Below are 19,134 nucleotides of genomic sequence, written 5' to 3'. Positions count from 1 at the left end.
ACACACGGCTCTGCTCCGTACACCTCGTACACACACGGCTCCGCTCCGTACACCTCGTACACACACGGCTCCGCTCCGTACACCTCGTACACACACGGCTCTGCTCCGTACACCTCGTACACACACGGCTCCGCTCCGCTACGTACACCTCGTACACACGAGCCCCCGCTCTGTATGCCTCGTACACACACGGCTCCACTCCATACACCTCGTACACACACGACTCCGCTCCGTACACCTCGTACACACACGGCTCTACTCCGTACACCTCGTACACACACGGCTTCGCTCCGTACGCCTCGTACACACACGGCTCCGCTCCGTACGCCTCGTACACACACGGCTCCGCTCCGTACACCTCGTACACACGCTGCTCCGCTCCGTACACCTCGTACACACACGGCTCCGCTCCGTACACCTCGTACACACGCGGCTCTGCTCCGTACACCTCGTACACACACCGCTCCGCTCCATACACCTCGTACACACACGGCTTTGCTCCGTACACCTCGTACACACACGGCTCTGCTACATCCACACTGTAAACCCCTCCTGACTCCACACATAAACTTCCCCTCATCCAGCACCATGACAACCAGCACAGCAGAGTCCTGCATACACTGAGGAGCTGATCATGTGACCCCTGACTCCTCCCCTCCATGTGACATCATCACAGGTCCTGGAAGCACAGAGCAGCCATATATCTAGTGTGCGGCTCTGCAGGTGGAGGTAGGTGCAGGGTCTCTATTATTTTGGGGTCATCAATATTAACCCCTTTATGTCCAGTTCCAGACCAGTTTCTCCGGTTCTTGATCAGGCACATTTTCATATTAGAAATGGGAGGAGCCAGCACTGCTTGAACATGTCAGATGGGAGGTAAATCCCCTCCCCTGGTCCCCCCCCCCCCAGTGTGGCCAAAGTGCCCCCCATTCCCCCTGCCCATACTGATCATCTAAGATGGTGGCCGCACACTGCATTCATCCTTCTCCTCTGATTTCTGTCACGTGACATGTAAGATGGGACCGAAAAGTCCTCCCTAGGTCCAGCTAAGTCACCCCCTGCCACTCCCCGGTCCTCCCCCGGTCTCCTGATACCATTTGCTGATCCGTCCTCGCGATCCCTACTCATCCTCTGAAAACTATCGTCCGCATGCGCAGAGCGGTTCTAACCCCAGGGCTTGATGCCAGGTGACATTACACAGCTGGTATCAACCCCATTTATTACCCTGTTTGCCACCGCACCAGGGCAACGGGATGAGCCAGAGGGAAGTGCCAGGATTGGTACATCTAATGGATGCGCCACTGCTGGGACGGCTGCAGCCTGCTATTTTTAGGCTGGGAAGGGCAAAATAACCATAGCCCTTCCCACCCTGAGAATACCAGATGCCAGCTGTCAGCTTCACCTTTGCTTGTGATCCAATTTGGGGATTTTGTTTTTTTTTAATTATTTATCAATAATTTTAAAAGAATAGCGTGGGGTGCCCTCTGTTTTGGATTACCAGCCAAGGTGAAGGTGCCAACTGTGATCTGCAGGCTTCAGCCATCTGCTCTACCCTAGCTGGCTATCAAAAATGGGGGGGGGCCCACATAGGTTTTTTTAATTATTTATTTTTTGGCTAAATATAAGGTAAACACCCTTCACTGCCACATGAAAGTCACTAAAGGGTGCCAGCTTAGATTATGCTGGGGGTGGGACATTATATTTGTGTTTGTCTATCCATCCATCCTATATTTTTAGGCTATGTGTCCACGATCAGTGTTTGCAGCGTTTTGGACACAGAGTCTTTTCGCTGCGTCCAAAATGCTGCGCTGTGCAGTACAAGCGCAATGGAAGGATTTTTGGAAATTTCCTGCCCACTGTGCTTGTTTTTTTCCTTAGCATAAACTGACCTGCAGCGCGGCTTCCTGAGCCTCAGTATGTCAATTTATGCTGTGGAGACGAGAGTTTCGTCCAAAGGGAAAATAGAGCTAAAGTCCTCAGCAGCCTGAACCCGGATCGTGGGCCCGGGCAGCTGCATTCTCCAGTGGACAATACTTGCATCTCTGCACGAAAGCTGAAAGCGTCTAGACACAGTGTCGCTGAGTCGTGGGCACACAGCCTAAAAGTGAGAAATTTGGCACTACAGCAACATTTGTGTGAAGTACCTGTGGTTTCAAAATGCTCACTATACCCCCGAATAAAATCCTTGAGGGTCTAGTTTTCAAATTGGGGTCATTTGTGGGGGTTTCTGCTTTATAGGTACCTTAGGGGTCCTGAAAATGCGACATGGTGCCCGCAATATTTTTCAATTTTTCCAAAATTCACATGGTGCTCCTTCTGTTGTGAGCCCTAACAGAGGTTTTTAGCCACATGTGGGGTATCACTGCGCTCATAAGAAATTGGATAACAAACTGTAGCGTCCACATTTTGGTGTTGCCGATTGATAAAGTGAGAAATTTGGTGCTAAAGCAACATTTTTGTGGAAAAAAAAAAGAAAATGTTCAATATGACGACCTAAGTTTATTAAATTCTATAAAGTACCTGTGGGTTCAAAATGCTCAATATACCCCTGGATAAAATCCTTGAGGTGTCCAGTTTCCAAAATGTGATCACTTTTGATGGAGCTCCACTGTTTAGGCACCTCAGGAGCTCCAAACGCGACATGGCATTCGCTAATGAATCCAGCCAATTTTACAGTGAAATGGCGCTCCTTCCCTTCCGAGCCCTGCCGTGCGCCCAAACATTTGATTTCCAGCACATATGAGGTATCTGTGTACTCAGGAAAAACTGCACAATAAATTGTATGGTGCATTTTTTCCTGTTACACTTGTCAAAAAAGAGCTTTGATGTCACTTTGATGCCCATTTTGTGCCAGTTTGATACTTTTTTTTTGCTGCTTTTAAGTGTATTCACATCAGGGCTCCGCACTATATTGTATTTTATTATTGTGATTTTTTTATGTTTGTTGTTAAACCTGTAAAAAAAAAACAAAAAAATAAAAACTGAAAAAAAAAAAATCAACTTCAGCCTTGAATAAGAAACTGGATGAATAAGAAACCAACTTAAGCATTGTGTCTGATGTCGAGTGATACCAGTTTGAAAATAAGGGAAGTGTCTGTTATTACCACATATATATCCTGCCCCCCACACTGACTGACAGCCGCTGAGCATGGGAACCTGCTGTCAGTCAGTGCTGAGAGTGCAGTATACTGAGCAATGACTAAAACCACATTGGTGCCACCCCTATGACTGAAAGCTGGACGCCGTCTCAATATACGTCTATGATCACATTTACATATTTCATAGCTATTTAGTAACACTTCTTATTTTGTATATATGGCTGTTTTTTACCTGGTCGGGGCTAATAACACAGATTTGGATTGACAGTGGTATTTTCCTATATGTCACAGATTTGTCAGGGGGCGGGGGGGGTCAATTCAGTATTTATTTATATTTTTTTCTTACTTCCCTTGTGACTGGGGCTGATATAATGACTCAGCGGTGACCATATCCTCTGTATATGGGGGAGGAAGAAACGTCAGCTCTTTCTACCCTGATCCCTTGAAAATAAGACGTACCCTGAAAATAAGACCTAGTAGGATTTTTGAGGGCTTTTTTTGAGTATACTTAAAATATAAACCCTAATCCAAAAATACACCTTGGTTGTGGTTCCATAATGAATTGTCCAAACATCTAAAAAAGTTAAAGAATACAGCAGGAGTTTTATCAAAGAAAGCAGACACCACCAAAAGAAAGCAAATACCCCCCCCCCAAAAAACAATCAATTGCACTCACCAGGCCCCAAACAATTACAGCTGGCAAGTACCAATGGTGGATGGGCTCTCACACAGAGATCTGTGTCACTGTCAGGTCCCTCACCATTCCCGCTGCATTACACCAAAGCTGTGTATACAGTGACAGAGAAGGCAGAGGCAGTAATAAACCGTCTGTGCCTTATGTAGAGATGGACGGATTTCATCTCCGTTGATACATGATTGTGTGTAACTGTGCTGCTCTTTTATTTTTCCACCCACATTGCTGTATAAAGGATAGTTGGTTTTTGTTTTTGTTTCTTTTTAAATGACTCATAGGTTTTAATTTTACCATAAAATCTACTGGAAATTAAGTAAAAGTTCCAAGTGCAGTGAAATTGTGAAAAAAAAAAGTAATTCCATCATAGTTTTTACTCCATTCCCGATGTGCTGGAAGTGAGCGGTCAGCGTGATTCTCCAGGTCAGTGTGATTACGGCAATATCAGACTTCCACATTTATTATTATCTAAGTGGTGACTAGAGATGAGTGGACCCGTGGACGTTCGGCTTCTGCTGGTCCAGCTGAACATTTGTAAAGATCGGTTCTGGACTTGAACTTGACCTGAACTTTATTTGTAGTCATTGATTGGCAGTTCGGGTCTCCGCAGCCATAAACAGATCACTTCCGGGGGAGGGCGGGTTTTTTCAGTTTTATTTTTTGGTGCACAATACATCTGATCACACGAGAGCGGTTTCCATACGTAAAGCCCCTGAACTCCAAACCTGAACTTTTATTTTGGAAAGTCTGTATTTTAGAGTTTGTACCGAACGTCAAACTTCAGGTTCACTCATCTCTAAAAGTAAATAAAAATCAGACTTTTGTAAAAAAAAACAAACAAAACATAAAAAAATCGGCTTGTGTCTCCATTTTCCAACATCGGAGTTGAGTGTCGACTTGTTTTTTGCTTGATGAACTGACGTTTTCATTGATACCATTTTAGATGCAACTTCATTTCATGTTGAAATTTATTTCTACTGCCCAAATAATATCTTCCCTTCATTATTATCTCGATTAATGTTACATATCGGCTCATCTCCTTCCCATTCAGGTCCTTATAATATCGGATCCTCTCAGTGGTTTTATTCTATATAAGAGAATTCTCCTGATTGTCCCGTGAAGGATGGATATGGACAGGGACAAGATGGCGGAGAGGATATTACACCTCACCCTAGAGATCCTCTTCCGGCTTACTGGAGAGGTGAGAGATTCTGATGACGTCACATTACATCATTCTTATCTATGGGAATAACAGATGGACAGAACTGGAGAGGTGAGGACTCTGGAGATGTCTGTAGTGAGATTTATTACTGTGTCTCCATAACCAGGATTACACAGTAGTGAAGAAGACCTCTAGTGAGTGCTGTCAGGCCCCTGTGTCTGAGGGATGGGGAAGACCCCTGAGCCCAATCACGGGGCCTCCACCTCACCCCCCGATACATGAGGACATCAATGACCAGAAGATCCTAGAACTCACCTACAAGATGATTGAGCTGCTGACTGGAGAGGTGACACTGCTGGGAATGCTGGGACATTATACAGTAACGCTATGAAGGGATCGGGGGTGACGGTATCATTGTATGTGTCAGGTTCCTATAAGGTGTCAGGACGTCACCGTCTATTTCTCCATGGAGGAGTGGGAGTATTTAGGAAAGCACAAAGATCTGTACAAGGACGTCATGATGAAGGTTCCCCAGCCCCTCACATCACCAGGTAATAGACAGGACTAAATACACATGGCCTATAATTATCTGTGTGTAAGGAATGAATTCAGTCCCTGTATGTGTCTCCTCCAGTTCTATCCAGTAAGAGGACAACACCAGAGAGATGTCCCCGTCCTCTTCTCCCACAGGACTGTAAACAAGAAGATCCTGATGTTCCTCAGGATCATCAGGTAGATGGAGAGAAGGTGCCATGAAATCTCCCTATGATGTGTAGACGGCTGTGAAGGTCTTGTACTCAGTCTTGTTTTATCCTCTCTGGGGCTGGTGGTGAAGGTCGCCGCTGGGATGGTATCGCTCATCACAGGCGGAGCGGGGTTACCCTAGGGAGGACGACTGAGGACGGACGGGGGTGGGGATGGTCCCCATTGGTGCCGCAGCGCTGGGCGTCGGCTCTGGAAAAGGAGAGACAGAGACAGGGGCTGCGGTTCCAGGTCTTTTACTCACTGGTAGTTCAGGCGCTGCCCCAGAGTACCGTTCTCCACCACGATGGACTCCAGCTAAAACCTATTCCGTGGAAGGTTAGATCTGGTGTATGTCAGTCTATGAACCCTTCCTGCTTTGTTGCGCTAAGTATCAGATCCCCGTGGCGTGAATCACTTGGGGATCCCGGTGTCAGTTAAGTGTCCCATTCTGTATGCTGATATCGCGGTTCCGATGTGGGACTGGTCCAAGACCTCAGCCCCGATCCTATATGCTATTTGGCTGCAGACTTGGTGGTACAGGTCTGGTGACTCTTCTAGCCTTTCCTGCGACCCTTACAGAGTTGGTAGACAACATGAAGTACAGTATATTTGCCCTAGGGTTCTGTATCCCAACAGCCCCGGTCCTGTGGAAGCAGCCGCCTGCTTCTCCCCAGCAACCGTGTTCAAACGCCTTGGCGCACAGAGCTGCCTCGCGGCACATCCACTCTGCTCCGTGTCTAGAGCTGTTCCCTCCTTTGTAGTTGTGTTGCGTGTTCCAAGCTGTTGCCCCCAGCCACTGCCACTGGCTGGTTCACTACTCTCACTAGGTCAACCTGCTCTTCCCACTGTGTGCTCCTGACTCCTCCTGGTGGTTGCTTCTCCCTGACCCTGGGTCCCAGCTCCCGTGGATTGGGGAGCCCCTGGTGCGGTGTCATCCTGTAAACCCAACCGCTGTAGTGACCCACTACTGTGACTTGACCCTGGCACGGTCCCCATTGGGGAGGGCAACCCATTGTAACTGTGTGTATGTGTGTTGGTGGAACCAGTACCGACCTTCCTTGGACCTGGGATAAGTACTACACCCTAATTGAGATGCAGTTGTGGCGCTCCTGACCTGGTCAGGCACCACTGAGTACTGCCCCATGCTGGGGGCAGTGCAACACAGGTAATCCAGAAGGCTGACCGAGGTGTGACTACACAGGCGCATAGTAATCAGGTCTCACACATCTACTCTTGGGAGGACTCCTGAGAGATTCCAGGAGGGAGCGTGGCCTCCATGTCCACTCAAGGGGTGTGGTAGAGAGCCTGGTTGCTAGGTTGCGTAGGCAAGAACAGAAGAGGAGGGAGGAGTGAGTGAGTTAGTGAGTGGAGCTCAGGGAGAGCAGACGCATGCAGCAGACCCTGGAGTCTGACACAAGCTGACAGCGTACGTGCAGTGACTACTGACGGGGGAGATCGGTCACCTGGTAGTGCCGCCCGAAATCCACCCAAGGCTAGAGAAAGCAAAGGGGTGGCAGAGTAAGGGGACTGCCAGGGAGGTACCAGGCCCGCAGGGGTAACAGGTCCCAGTGCAGAGATAGATCCAGCTTTCTTCTGCCAAACCTACTGGTGTGGGGCCCTTAAAGCCCACACCATACCACCACAGAGTCTGCAGCCACGTAGCAAAGAGAGGGCCCATAGATCACAGGAGGCAAGCAGCCGGAGTGACCTGATCCAGGCTACAAGCAAACAGGCCGAAACGAGGGGAGCAGCAACTTCCCTGGGTGACCCCCATAGGGACTGCAAGTCGGGGTCATCACAAACAACAGAAGGGCTAGAGAAGGCGAGTCAGTAGCCACCCTCACAAGTCAGCCTGAAGGACGCCTGGTTCCAGCCTGGTTCATCCCAGCTATGCCCGGGTTACTCACCCTGCCACCATCAGTGAGTAAAATCCCTGAAAGACTGTTTGGACTGTGCCTGAGTCATTCTGTGCCTTGTGGTTCCACACACCTATATAGGGTCCTGGGGCTTGCCTCACTCTTGGGAGGCCACTACAACTGACTGCACCCACCATCAGCCCCAGGCACCCCTCAATCTGCAGTGGCGGTCTCCACTGACAGCCATACCGAGAGTGGCGTCACGACAATCCTAAAAAGAAGACATCTTACCTGTGACCAGACCGTCCTGCCACGTGGAGTCCCTGAAGGTAATGCACCGCAACACAACACCTGGTGGGCTTCACAGAGTACTCTGTGGCGCCTGATGCCTCAGGGGCGCCACAGCAGGATTAGAGCTGAACATAGATGTGACTCCTCCATCTGTCTGCGACTTTTGGATCACATTTATCCCGTTATCTACACTGAACACTTTACATCAGGGTTTTGACACCAGATTATCAGACATGGAGAGGTCGCCCCTATCCCATGGGTCTGAAGGTCACCGCGCAAGCCAGCACTAGTTGGATCTGCTTTGATTTCCACTTGTGCAGACGATCCTTGTGGCATCGCTGCTAGGGTTAAGCAGACCCTTGTGTTTTTCTTGGCTTACCATCCTGAGTTGTCTCAGCTGTTCTGATTTCTGCACTCCTCCCTGGTATAAGTACTCAGCCCTTTACCTCAGTAGTTGCCAGTGATAACTTGCTTTTCCATGGTGCTGGCATGGAGGTGAGAGCCATGAAAAGAGAAATTGTTTTGAATTTGATCCTGGAGATTGCTGCTTGGAAGTTTTCTTTGGTGTCTTCCTTTTGATCATCTCCCTTTTTATTCATTTCTCTTCCATCCCCCTTTTTTACCACTTGTTGTTTGGAATGCAGTTTCTTTTTCCTTTGTCTGTTGTTTTCCTTTTGTGTCATTATCATAAAGCAGGACTAGTGTTCCTCCTGCCCTGTTCACTAGACATGGTTGTGATTAGGGTAAGACACGTGATTACCGCATGACGTGAAAGAACCTGTCTTGGGACATCGGGGAGCTCAGGGTTGCTCAGAGTAAGTGACCGGGTTTATCCTTCCTGTTCTTCCCTAGAGGCAGTGGTTCCCACCCCATCTTTCTCATGATACACAGCCCCTTGATAGAACACAACAACCAGGGACTATCCTGTATCGGTAACTGGTACCTACTGTCAGCAAAGTCCAACCTCAGAGGCTCTGGTGATGACTGAGTAGGCACGTAATCATGCCCCTCTGGGTAAGCCTGGTTCAGGGCGCAGTGAGGCTACGCCCTTCTCCTCAACCTATTAGCATGACAGGTTTACATGTAATTCTTCAAATGACATGATTCAGATGAAACCCCCAAAAGATCCATTCACTGTAATGAGGCAGCAGAGTTAGTCTGGACTCCTCATGGCAGTGCGGCAATCATCCCTATCTAGTGAACGGTTATCTCCAGTAATTGTATTATTACAGCGGATTCTTTATGATGTTACATCGTCATCTTCTCCCCATTCAGGTCCCTACAATATCGGATCCTCTGAGTGGAGATCTTCTATATAAGAGAATTCTCCTGATTGACCCATCAAGGATGGATATGGACAGGGACAAGATGGCGGAGAGGATATTACACCTCACCCTAGAGATCCTCTTCCGGCTTACTGGAGAGGTGAGAGATTCTGATGACGTCACATTACATCATTCTTATCTATGGGAATAACAGATGGACAGAACTGGAGAGGTGAGGACTCTGGAAATGTCTGGAGTGAGATTTATTACTGTGTCTCTCCATAACCAGGATTACACAGTAGTGAAGAAGACCTCTAGTGAGCGCTATCAGGCCCCTGTGTCTGAGGGATGGGGAAGACCCCTGAGCCCAATCACGGGGCCTCCACCTCACCCCCCGATACATGAGGACATCAATGACCAGAAGATCCTAGAACTCACCTACAAGATGATTGAGCTGCTGACTGGAGAGGTGACACTGCTGGGAATGCTGGGACATTATACAGTAACACTATGAAGGGATCGGGGGGTGACGGTATCATTGTATGTGTCAGGTTCCTATAAGGTGTCAAGACGTCACCGTCTATTTCTCCATGGAGGAGTGGGAGTATTTAGAAGGACACAAAGATCTGTACAAGGACGTCAAGATGGCGGTTACCCAGCCCCTCACATCACCAGGTAATAGACAGGACTAAATACACACGGCCTATAGTTATCTGTATGTAAGGAATGAATTCAGTCCCTGTATGTGTCTCCTCCAGGTCTATCCAGTAAGAGGACAACACCAGAGAGATGTCCCCATCCTCTTCTCCCACAGGACTGTAAACAAGAAGATCCCGATGTTCCTCAGGATGTGTTTCCTCTAGTTTTATCCTGTAAGAGATATCTACTCATGTACTTTTTGCACTAATTTTGTGTTTACATTTTTAGACTTTCTGCTCTGTTTTTTTCAGCTGTATTTTCTTTGCTTCTACTTCTTTTGCTGTTTTGTTTCTAGTGCCTTCTCTGTGTCATTATGAAGGCAACTCAAAGACCTGCAGAGGGTTCATGAATACCCTGTTTCCCTGAAAATACAACCTGCACTGAAAAAAAGACCTAGCATGATTTTATGGGATTTTTGGAGAATGCTTGAAATATAAGCCCTACTCCATAAATAAGCCCTAGTTACAGTCAGGACCAGCGTTGTGAAGAGTCAAACTGCGCAATTTCTCCAGAACCCCACTCTCTTAGGGACCCCATCAGTTGTATTCTGAGGTTGATTGTTTGAGGATCTTTGATGACTTCAGAGTCATATGACATGATGTAAACAAAGGTCTCTTAATTGCAGAAGTCTAAATGAATTTAATAGAAGACAGACGGGCATTAGGGGAAAGGGAGAGCAAACTAACCCATTCTCTTAGCGGCCCCAGTGTTTATATGCTGATTATAGGACTGCTTAAGGACCTTTATGACATCACATCATGTGACCAAAGGTCTGTTAATTATAGAAGTCTATAGCTGAAGAGGAGATGTTGTGTGTGTGTTTGTGTGTGTGTTGTATGTGTATGTTCACGCCAATTTTAACCAGCTTTGCCAAAATGGCAAGAGTTTAGCGGGTTTTACACGCTACAATATATTTAACGAGATAGCGGGGTCACGTCGTAAGTGACGCACATCCGGCATCGTTAGTGCTATCGTAGCATGTGACAGCTATGAACGAGCAGAAATACTCACCTTCTCGTTCATCGCTGACACGTCGCTCATATTTTAAAAATCGCACGTCCTACTGTTCATCGTATCCAAGGCAGCGCACATCGCTCCGTGTGACACCCCGGGAACGATGAACTGCAGCTTACCTGCGGCCGTCGGCAATGCTGAAGGAAAGAGGTGGGCGGGATGTTTACATCCTGCTCATCTCCGCCCCTCTGCTTCTATTGGCCAGCCGCTGTGTGACGTCGCTGTGACGCCAAACGTCCCTCCCCCTTCAGGAAGTGGATGTTCTCCGCCCACAGCGAGGTCATTTGGAAGGTAAGTACGTGTGACGGGGGGTTACAGCATTGTGCGATACGGGCAAGAAATTGCCCATGCCGCACAAACGATGGGGGCAGGTGCGATCGAACGATTAATTGAAGCATGTAAAGCAGCCTTTACAGCCGCACACTGAAATGCAAAAGTTTTCAACTAAAGAAGATGTAATAAAATTATTGCTTTAGAGAATGTGAACTACTGGCAAAATACCCTGGAAGGAATGGAGACCCCCTACAGATGGAGATTTGACACCTAGACCCTTATTCATTAAAGCAATTATGGCAGAATTCTGGCATAAATCACTTCAAAAGTTCTCAAAACTTTCTGTGCAATACAGAGTTGTAAAAAAAATTGGGCGACTTTTAGAGGTTTCCCGCCAATTTTAACCAGCTTTTGCCAAAATGAGCAGAGCTTGGCCATAAGAAGGATGTGATGCCACCGCTTCTCTAATTCATAACAAACTGCGGCGTTCCCTATGCCAGAAATCTCACTCCAGTCCCTGACATCATTTTTCAGTGTCCATCGCCGGTCTTGATGAATTGGAGCTCATGTACTTTCTGTATGTTTATTTGTACAGACCGCAAGACCCTGCCTCCTGCTTTGGTCACAAAGCGTAAAGATAGGCCTTGAATTTTACAGTCCCGGACAACCCCATTAAATATCCGGCATCTGTAACTATTTTATTTTCGTCTTTCAAAAAATTTTTTTCCAATTGTCTATGTTGTAGAATAATGTTACAAGGAAATTTTTGCAGGTTTTGCCAACTGCCATGGCAGTGTCAGGATCTGTGGAAATGATAGATTCTGGCACTCTGCATGTTAACTTCTACTTGCAGCGCAGGGAGACGCAGGTGTCAAACCACAGGCTTGGGCAGGCTAGCAAGAGTTAGGCCGGCTTTGCCGATGCTGCGATGTCGAGTGCGATAGTCCCCGCCCCCGTCGTACGTGCGATATCTTGTGATAGCTGCCGTAGCGAACATTATCGCTATGGCAGCTTCACATGCACTCACCTGTCCTGCGACGTCGCTCTGGCCAGCGAACCACCTCCTTCCTAAGGGGGCGGGCTGCGCGGCGTCACAGCGACATCACACGGCAGGCAGCCAATAGCATTGAAGGGGCGAAGACGAGCAGGATATAAACATCCCGCCCACCTCCTTCCTTCTCATAGCAGCCGGGACGCAGGTAAGGTGATGTTCCTCGCTCCTGCGGCTTTACACACAGCGATGTGTGCTGCCGCAGGAACGAGGAACAACATCGTACCTGTCGCTGCACCGGCATTATGGAAATGTCGGAGACTACATCGATGATACGATAATGACGCTTTTGCGCTCGTTCATCGTATCAAAAAGGTTTTACACACTACGACATCGCAAGTGACGCCGGATGTGTGTCACTTTCGATTTGACCCAGCCGATATCGCACCTGCGATGTCGTAGTGTGCAAAGCCGGCCTTATTCTCTGCTGGGATGCTTGTTAATGTCTTTGATCACATGCTGTGGAGGAGAAAGTATCCCCTTCTGTATATGCTGGCTGGACTATTCCATTAATGCCAACTATAGGTTACCTATACTTGTCTGGTCAGATGTTGTGATCCAGACTTACCAGTGGTTGTGCATTATTGCTGTAAGCTGTTGTGGTGTTAACCCTTGTTGTGTTTTTGTTGCTGCCTTCCTGCTCTTGCTTTTTTCCTTAGTCTCTCACTGTTTATTTCTGTGAGTTTGCAATGTATCCCGTCTGTCTTAATCTGTATTTCCATGATGTTCCTGCCCCTTCCTTATCCGGTGGATAACAGATTAGATATGGTCAGGAGAATAGTAATGCATGGGACTCCGGCATCTCCATCTTCAGGGGTAATCCAGACGTTAGGAATACCTTAAAGTCCACTAGTGTGAGGGACCGTATACGAGCCCCCTGTCCCTCATTATCCTGCAGTCACATTGTGACAATCAATCAGATTATTTACTGTAGCATATTTTGGAGAACTGGAGCAATGAATGGGAGATCAGAATTAACGAAGATGTAACTCTTAGGCTGCTTTCACGCTTGCGTTCATCGAAATCGGTCTCTCTCTCTCGGTCTCTATCTCTCTCTGTCGGTCGGTCTCTTCCTCTCACCCCCTCTCTCATACTCACCGATCAACGGCACGGCGCTGCACAGCTGTCACACTGCTCTGCTTTTGAAAATGCCGGCCACTCATTATTCCATCTCGTATTCACTGCTTCCCCCGCCCACCGGTGCCTATGATTGGTTGCAGTCAGACGCGCCCCCACACTGAGTGACAGCTGTCTCACTGCAACCAATCACAGCCGCCAATGGGTGGGTCTATATCATGCAGTAAAATAAATACATAATTTTAAAAAAAACGGCGTGCATTCCCTTGCCCCCCAATTTTGATACCAGCCAAGATAAGGTCTTATGGCTGAAGGCTGGTATTCTCAGGATGGGGAGCAACACACTTTGGGGAGCCACCAGCCTAAAAATATCAGCCAGTAGCCGCCCAGAATTGCCGCATCCGTTAGATGCGACAGTCTCGGGTCTCTACCCAGCTCATCCCGAATTGCCCTGGTGCGGTGGCAATCGGGGTAATAAGGAGTTAATGGCAGCCCATAGCTGCCACTAAGTCCTAGGTTAATCATGGCAGGCATCTATGAGACACCCCCCTATTATTAACCTGTAAGTGAAAGTAAATAAACACATACACCCGAAAAAATCCTTTATTTGGAATAAAAGACAATAAACACCCTCTTTTACCACTTTATTAATCCCCCAAATACCCCTCCAGGTCCGATGTAATCCACATGAGGTCCCATGACGCTTTCAGCTTTGCTACATCAGAAGCTGACAGCAGCAGCAGTAGAACACTGCCGCTCTCTGTGAGCTCCGTGCAGAATCTGAAGTGAATCGCACTGTCAGCGGGGACGTCACTGAGTTAGTGCCGGGGTGTGTGCGGTGATAATGGGGGCGGTAGTGCCTGTGTGTGTGCGGTGATGATGGGTCTGTAGTGCCTGTGTGTGTGCGGTGATGATGGGTGTGGTAGTGCCGCCGGTGTGTGCAGTGATGATGGGGCGGTAGTGCCTGCGTGTGTGCGGTGATGATGGGGGCAATTGTGCCGTTGTGTGTGCGGTGATGATGGGGGCAGTAGTGACAGTGTGTGCAGTGATGATGAGGACGGTAGTGCCGGTGTGTGCGGTGATGATGGGGACGGTAGTGCCGGTGTGCGGTGATGATGGGGACGGTAGTGCCGGTGTGTGCGGTGATGATGGGGACGGTAGTGCCGGTGTGCGCGGTGATGATGGGGACGGTAGTGTCGGTGTGTGTGCGACGATGATGGTGGTAGTGCGGTGATGATGGGGGGGTAGTGCCGCTGACGGATTCCTGCGAAATAATGCATCCGTTGGGTCCATTAGCAACACAAAAATTGACGGATGTTGTTTCGACGCAGCAATGGACCTGGCGGATGAGACACAACGCAAGTGTGAAAGCAGCCTAAGATATTGAAATTGGACAACAGATTCAGAATACATTTTTTCCTAATTTAATTTCTGGTGTTATGGTTTAAAAAAATAAATGTAATTTCAAGATAATATTATTAAGAAATAATAACTGTTTATTTTTAGCAGATGACTATATTGGGAGTTCAGATGGAAATCTAATATCTTCAGATTTTAAAACAGATGATCAAAGTATCACACATGATACATATAAAGAGTATGCTGTTGTCACAGATATACCTCCAGTCCTTCCTCGGAAAGCTTTATCATCTGACCTTTTCAAACAAGTCCAAACGTCCGATTTATCACAGAAATTTAAGCAAAATGAAAGTTACAGAACTGATGTGGAACATGTAACTGCTCCTGCAAGGAAGAAACCATTTTCATGTTCAAAATGTGGGAAATGTTTTATTCCAAAATCGGATCTTGTTGAGCATCAAAGAATTCACACAGGTGAGAAGCCATTTTCAAGTTCAGAACGTGGGAAATGTTTTACCAAGAAATCAAAACTTATTGAACACCAAAACACTCACACTGAAGAGAAGGAATATTCTTGTTCAGAGTGTGGGAAATGTTTTACTCAGAAATCACATCTTAATAGCCATAAAAAAATTCACACAGGAGAGAAGCCATTTTCATGTTCAAAATGTGAGAAATGTTTTATCATGAAATCACATCTTAATCGCCATCAAAAAACTCACACAGGGGAGAAGCCATTTTCATGCCCAGAATGTGGAAAATGTTTTACTCGGAAAATAACCCTTGCTAATCATCAAAAAATTCACACAGGGGAGAAGCCATTTGCATGTTCAGAGTGTGGGAAATGTTTTATTTGGAAATCGGATCTTGTTGAGCACCAAAGAATTCACACAGGTGTGAAGCCATTTTCATGTTCAGAGTGTGGGAAATGTTTTATTCGGAAATCAGATCTTGTTGTGCATCAAAGAATTCACACAGGGGAAAAGCCATTTTTATGTTCAGAATGTGGGAAATGTTTTATTCAGAAATCATATCTTGTTACACATCAGAAAATTCACACCGGAGAGAAGCCATTTTCATGTTCAAAGTGTGGGAAATGTTTTATTCAGAAATCATATCTTGTTACACATCAGAAAATTCACACCAGAGATAAGCCATTTTCATGTTCCGAGTGTAGGAAATGTTTTATTCGGAAAGCAGATCTTGTTTGGCATCAGAGATGTCACACAGAAGAGAAAGAATATTCTTGTTCAGAGTGTTAGGAATGTTTTACTCAGAAATCATATCTTAATATCCATCAAAGATCTCACACAGGGGAGAAGCCATTTTCATGTTCAGAATGTGAGAAATGTTTTATTCGGAAATCACATTGTGTTATGCATCAAAGATCTCACACAGGGGAGAAGCCATTTTCATGGCCAGAATGTGGTAAATGTTTTATTAGGAAATCACAACTTGTTTACCATCAAAAAAATCACACCAAATAAATCATTTTTATGTTCTGAATGTGGAAAATGTAATTCTCAGAAATCAGATCTTGTTAAACATCTGAAGTAGCCGCACAGTGAAGGAACCTTTTTCATTTTGTGAATAATTGAAATGTTTAACTGCTAAATCAAGTCTTGCTGACATCAGAAAACCAACAGAGCGGAGCAGCCATTCTTGCTTCAGAATTTGGCAATTTTTTTTTTATCATTAATCAGGTCCTGTTGTCAGATGGGTCACATAAGAGAAGCCATCATGATGTACCATAATTCAAAGGGTTTTATCCAAAAATTGGCTACAATTGCTCAAGTAAAAATTGGTGAGGGAAAGAACCATTTTCTTTCTTTTGAAACTTATCGTATTTTTCGGACCATAAGACACACCTAGGTTTTGAAGTAGGAAAATAGGGAAAAAGATTGAAGCAAAAAATGTGGTCATGATGCACTGTTATGGGGGTATGTGCTGCTGACACTGTAACAGGGGTAATATTGCCCAATTTTTAGCGCAATGTGTTTGACGACTTTCCCTTTAAATAGTGCTTATCACAAATCTGCAGCTTCTTTTTTTATTTACTAAAGCAGAAGAGAGCCGCAGATTAGTGAATTTTCTAAATGTAATCCAGTACCAAAACTTTTGGAAGTCTCCCTAATGTCCCCCAAAATGAACTTCCAGGTTGCGATATCCCACAAACCTCATTGATCTCTCTCGCCGTGAAAGAGTGAGCTCTATGACCCCAGCGCTGCAGCATCCTTCTTAAGAAGTTCAGTAAAACCTTAAGGCCATGTGCGCACGTTGCGTCCTGTACTTTGCAGTTAAAAACGCATCCTCTGGCAGAATTTGTCAATGTCAAATTTCTTTATGACCATAAAAATGCAGGAAAAATGCATGCGTTTTTCTTGCGTTTTTGCCGCGTTTTGACCGCATTTTACATGCTTTTTCAGTGCTTAAAATGGGATGCGTTTTCAATACAAAGACACTACTAAATAAAGTTTGCACATTCAAACACTAAGAAAAAAAATGGAAAAAAAACGAAAACATCCTTTAAAACAAACAAAATGATAATTTTCATAAAAACGATTGAGATTTAATATTTGTTAAAAATAAATTTATCTTATTGTTTGACTCTTTTTTTTTTTTTTAAGTCAGGCTGCATGTAGGGGCAAAAGGAAACCTCTTGATCTCAATATAGTGCTAAAAATGCATGCTTTAAATTTTGTTAAAGCATGCGTTTAGCATCACAAAAGCATGTAAAACGCATAAATTTTGATTTTGGATGCGTTTTGATAATTCTCAGTGACTTCAATGTTAGTAAAACGCTTCCAAAATGGCAAAAACAATTGACATGTTGCTTGTTCAAACGCAGAGATTTTGACAAATTTCTGACTTCCTTTTATAAACCTCACCCTGGGGTGCTTTGGGTGCTGTTTATAGTTGTTCCTGGTTGTGATCTGCAGCGGTTGTCTCCTCTTATTGTTCCAGAGACTTCTGTGGTAGCTGCTCCTAAGATAAGTGTTTAACCTTTGATATCTACCTGGGCTCAGGTGGTAGAATTTGTGTTTCCCCTGTATCGTTTTCTTTTGTATCCCTTAGTGTTAGTTGTGTTGACGAATAGCTCATACCTACCATTCTTACTTAGGGCCCAGATCAGGGTTTGCCTAGGGTGAGGGTGAGCTGCAGGTTATTATCAAGGGTCACCACTTCCCCCTTTCCTTAGTAATAGGGCATTATTTTCCCCTTCCCTTTGTATTTTATCATACGGCCAGTATAGCTTCTATCCTCAGCCATGACAGGGGAGAATTGAATCACACTGCATCCAAGATATGTAGAAGTTTTTAAGACACTAGGGTCCCCATTCATCAAAGCTTTTATGCCAAAAAAGTGGCACAAAAGTTTTGAAAAGTCACAACAATTTGGATAAATTGAGTTGTGCCAAATTTTGGCGACTTTTGGCTTTTTCACACCAAAATTTGCAGAGCTTAGGTGAGATGGGGCATGACAGCACAGCTCCTTAAATACATGACGAGCTGTGGTGTTTTCTATGACAGAAATTTCACTCCAGTCCCTGAAGGGAGTAATATTTCTAGGAGGCACATGCCACTTGTCAAACGCTCCAGATTCATGAAGAGGCATGCACCACTTCATGAATCAGTAGTGGCCCCTATATAATTTGGGTCCTTTATGTTATAAAAATTATCCCTTTACAAAGTATAATTGTTGTAATTGAAAAACGAAAGGATTTTATATGTCTGATATTCAAGTGCTTATTTTTTTTTAATGGGGCTACCCACAAATAGAGATGAGTGGACCTGTTGAAGTTTGGGTTCGGCTTTTTCAGATGGACTTCAGATAAAGTTCAATTTGGGAACCGGACTTGACCTGAACCCCATTGGACGTCACTGATTGGGCAATTTGGGTCTCTGCCCACATGCAACCGGTCATAAACAGATCATTTCCAGGGGAGGGAGAGTGGGATTTCTTTCTTGTACACAATACATCCTTTAGTAATGTTTTTACCCCCAGTGAAAACCATTCAGACACTGCAAGCGGCTCACCCTGGGCCGAGCACTGAGCATACCTGAGTAGACCAATGCTAGATCGAGTGGTTAAAACATAAAGCACCCTTAAGGAGCAAACAACACCCCAGACTGACATAGAGAGGCTGCACTAACTCACCAGCTGTCAGTACATGGATCATTATCTCCTGAGGACCTGTAGAAGCCTGGAGCAGAGCAGAGGGAGGAGGGGGTGTGCGGAGATAAGATGGCACCAACAGTGAGGAGGGAGTAGGGGGAGGAGAGAGAGGAACACAAACGGCAGCTGCAGCAGCATGTCGATGCAGGAGGCCAGGATAACAGAAGAACTCAGAGAAATCAGAGCAGTACAGAGACACTGGGTGAGATTAATTACCCAAGGGTGGCAAAAGAAGTGGCAGACCATCTGACTGCAGACATTAGGGAGGCACTAGCAGTCTCCGTGAAGGAGGTTATGGCGGCGCTGCAGGAGGATGTGGAACATCATGACATGAGGGTGACCAAGGTAGAACAAAGAATCTCTGATGCCGAAGACAAC

At 45.9% G+C, this 19,134-nt stretch overlaps 1 protein-coding gene across 1 annotated transcript; it reads left to right on the top strand.

The window, feature by feature from the left end:
* Positions 1-4,990: 4,990 nt before the first annotated feature.
* Positions 4,991-15,842, top strand: LOC142313079 (uncharacterized). Its single transcript, XM_075352064.1, has 6 exons — positions 4,991-5,502; positions 5,586-5,683; positions 9,118-9,267; positions 9,659-9,782; positions 9,866-9,979; positions 14,728-15,842. Exons 1-6 carry the CDS (start codon positions 5,370-5,372, stop codon positions 15,840-15,842), a joined length of 1,734 nt encoding a protein of 577 aa, XP_075208179.1. The 5' UTR covers positions 4,991-5,369.
* The last annotated feature ends 3,292 nt before the right edge of the window (positions 15,843-19,134 follow it).

Source organism: Anomaloglossus baeobatrachus, chromosome 5 (assembly GCF_048569485.1).
Source record: "Anomaloglossus baeobatrachus isolate aAnoBae1 chromosome 5, aAnoBae1.hap1, whole genome shotgun sequence".
Lineage (NCBI taxonomy): Eukaryota > Metazoa > Chordata > Amphibia > Anura > Aromobatidae > Anomaloglossus > Anomaloglossus baeobatrachus.
The sequence above is the reverse complement of the archived record's forward strand: the minus strand, read 5'-3'. Positions and strand labels throughout refer to the sequence as shown.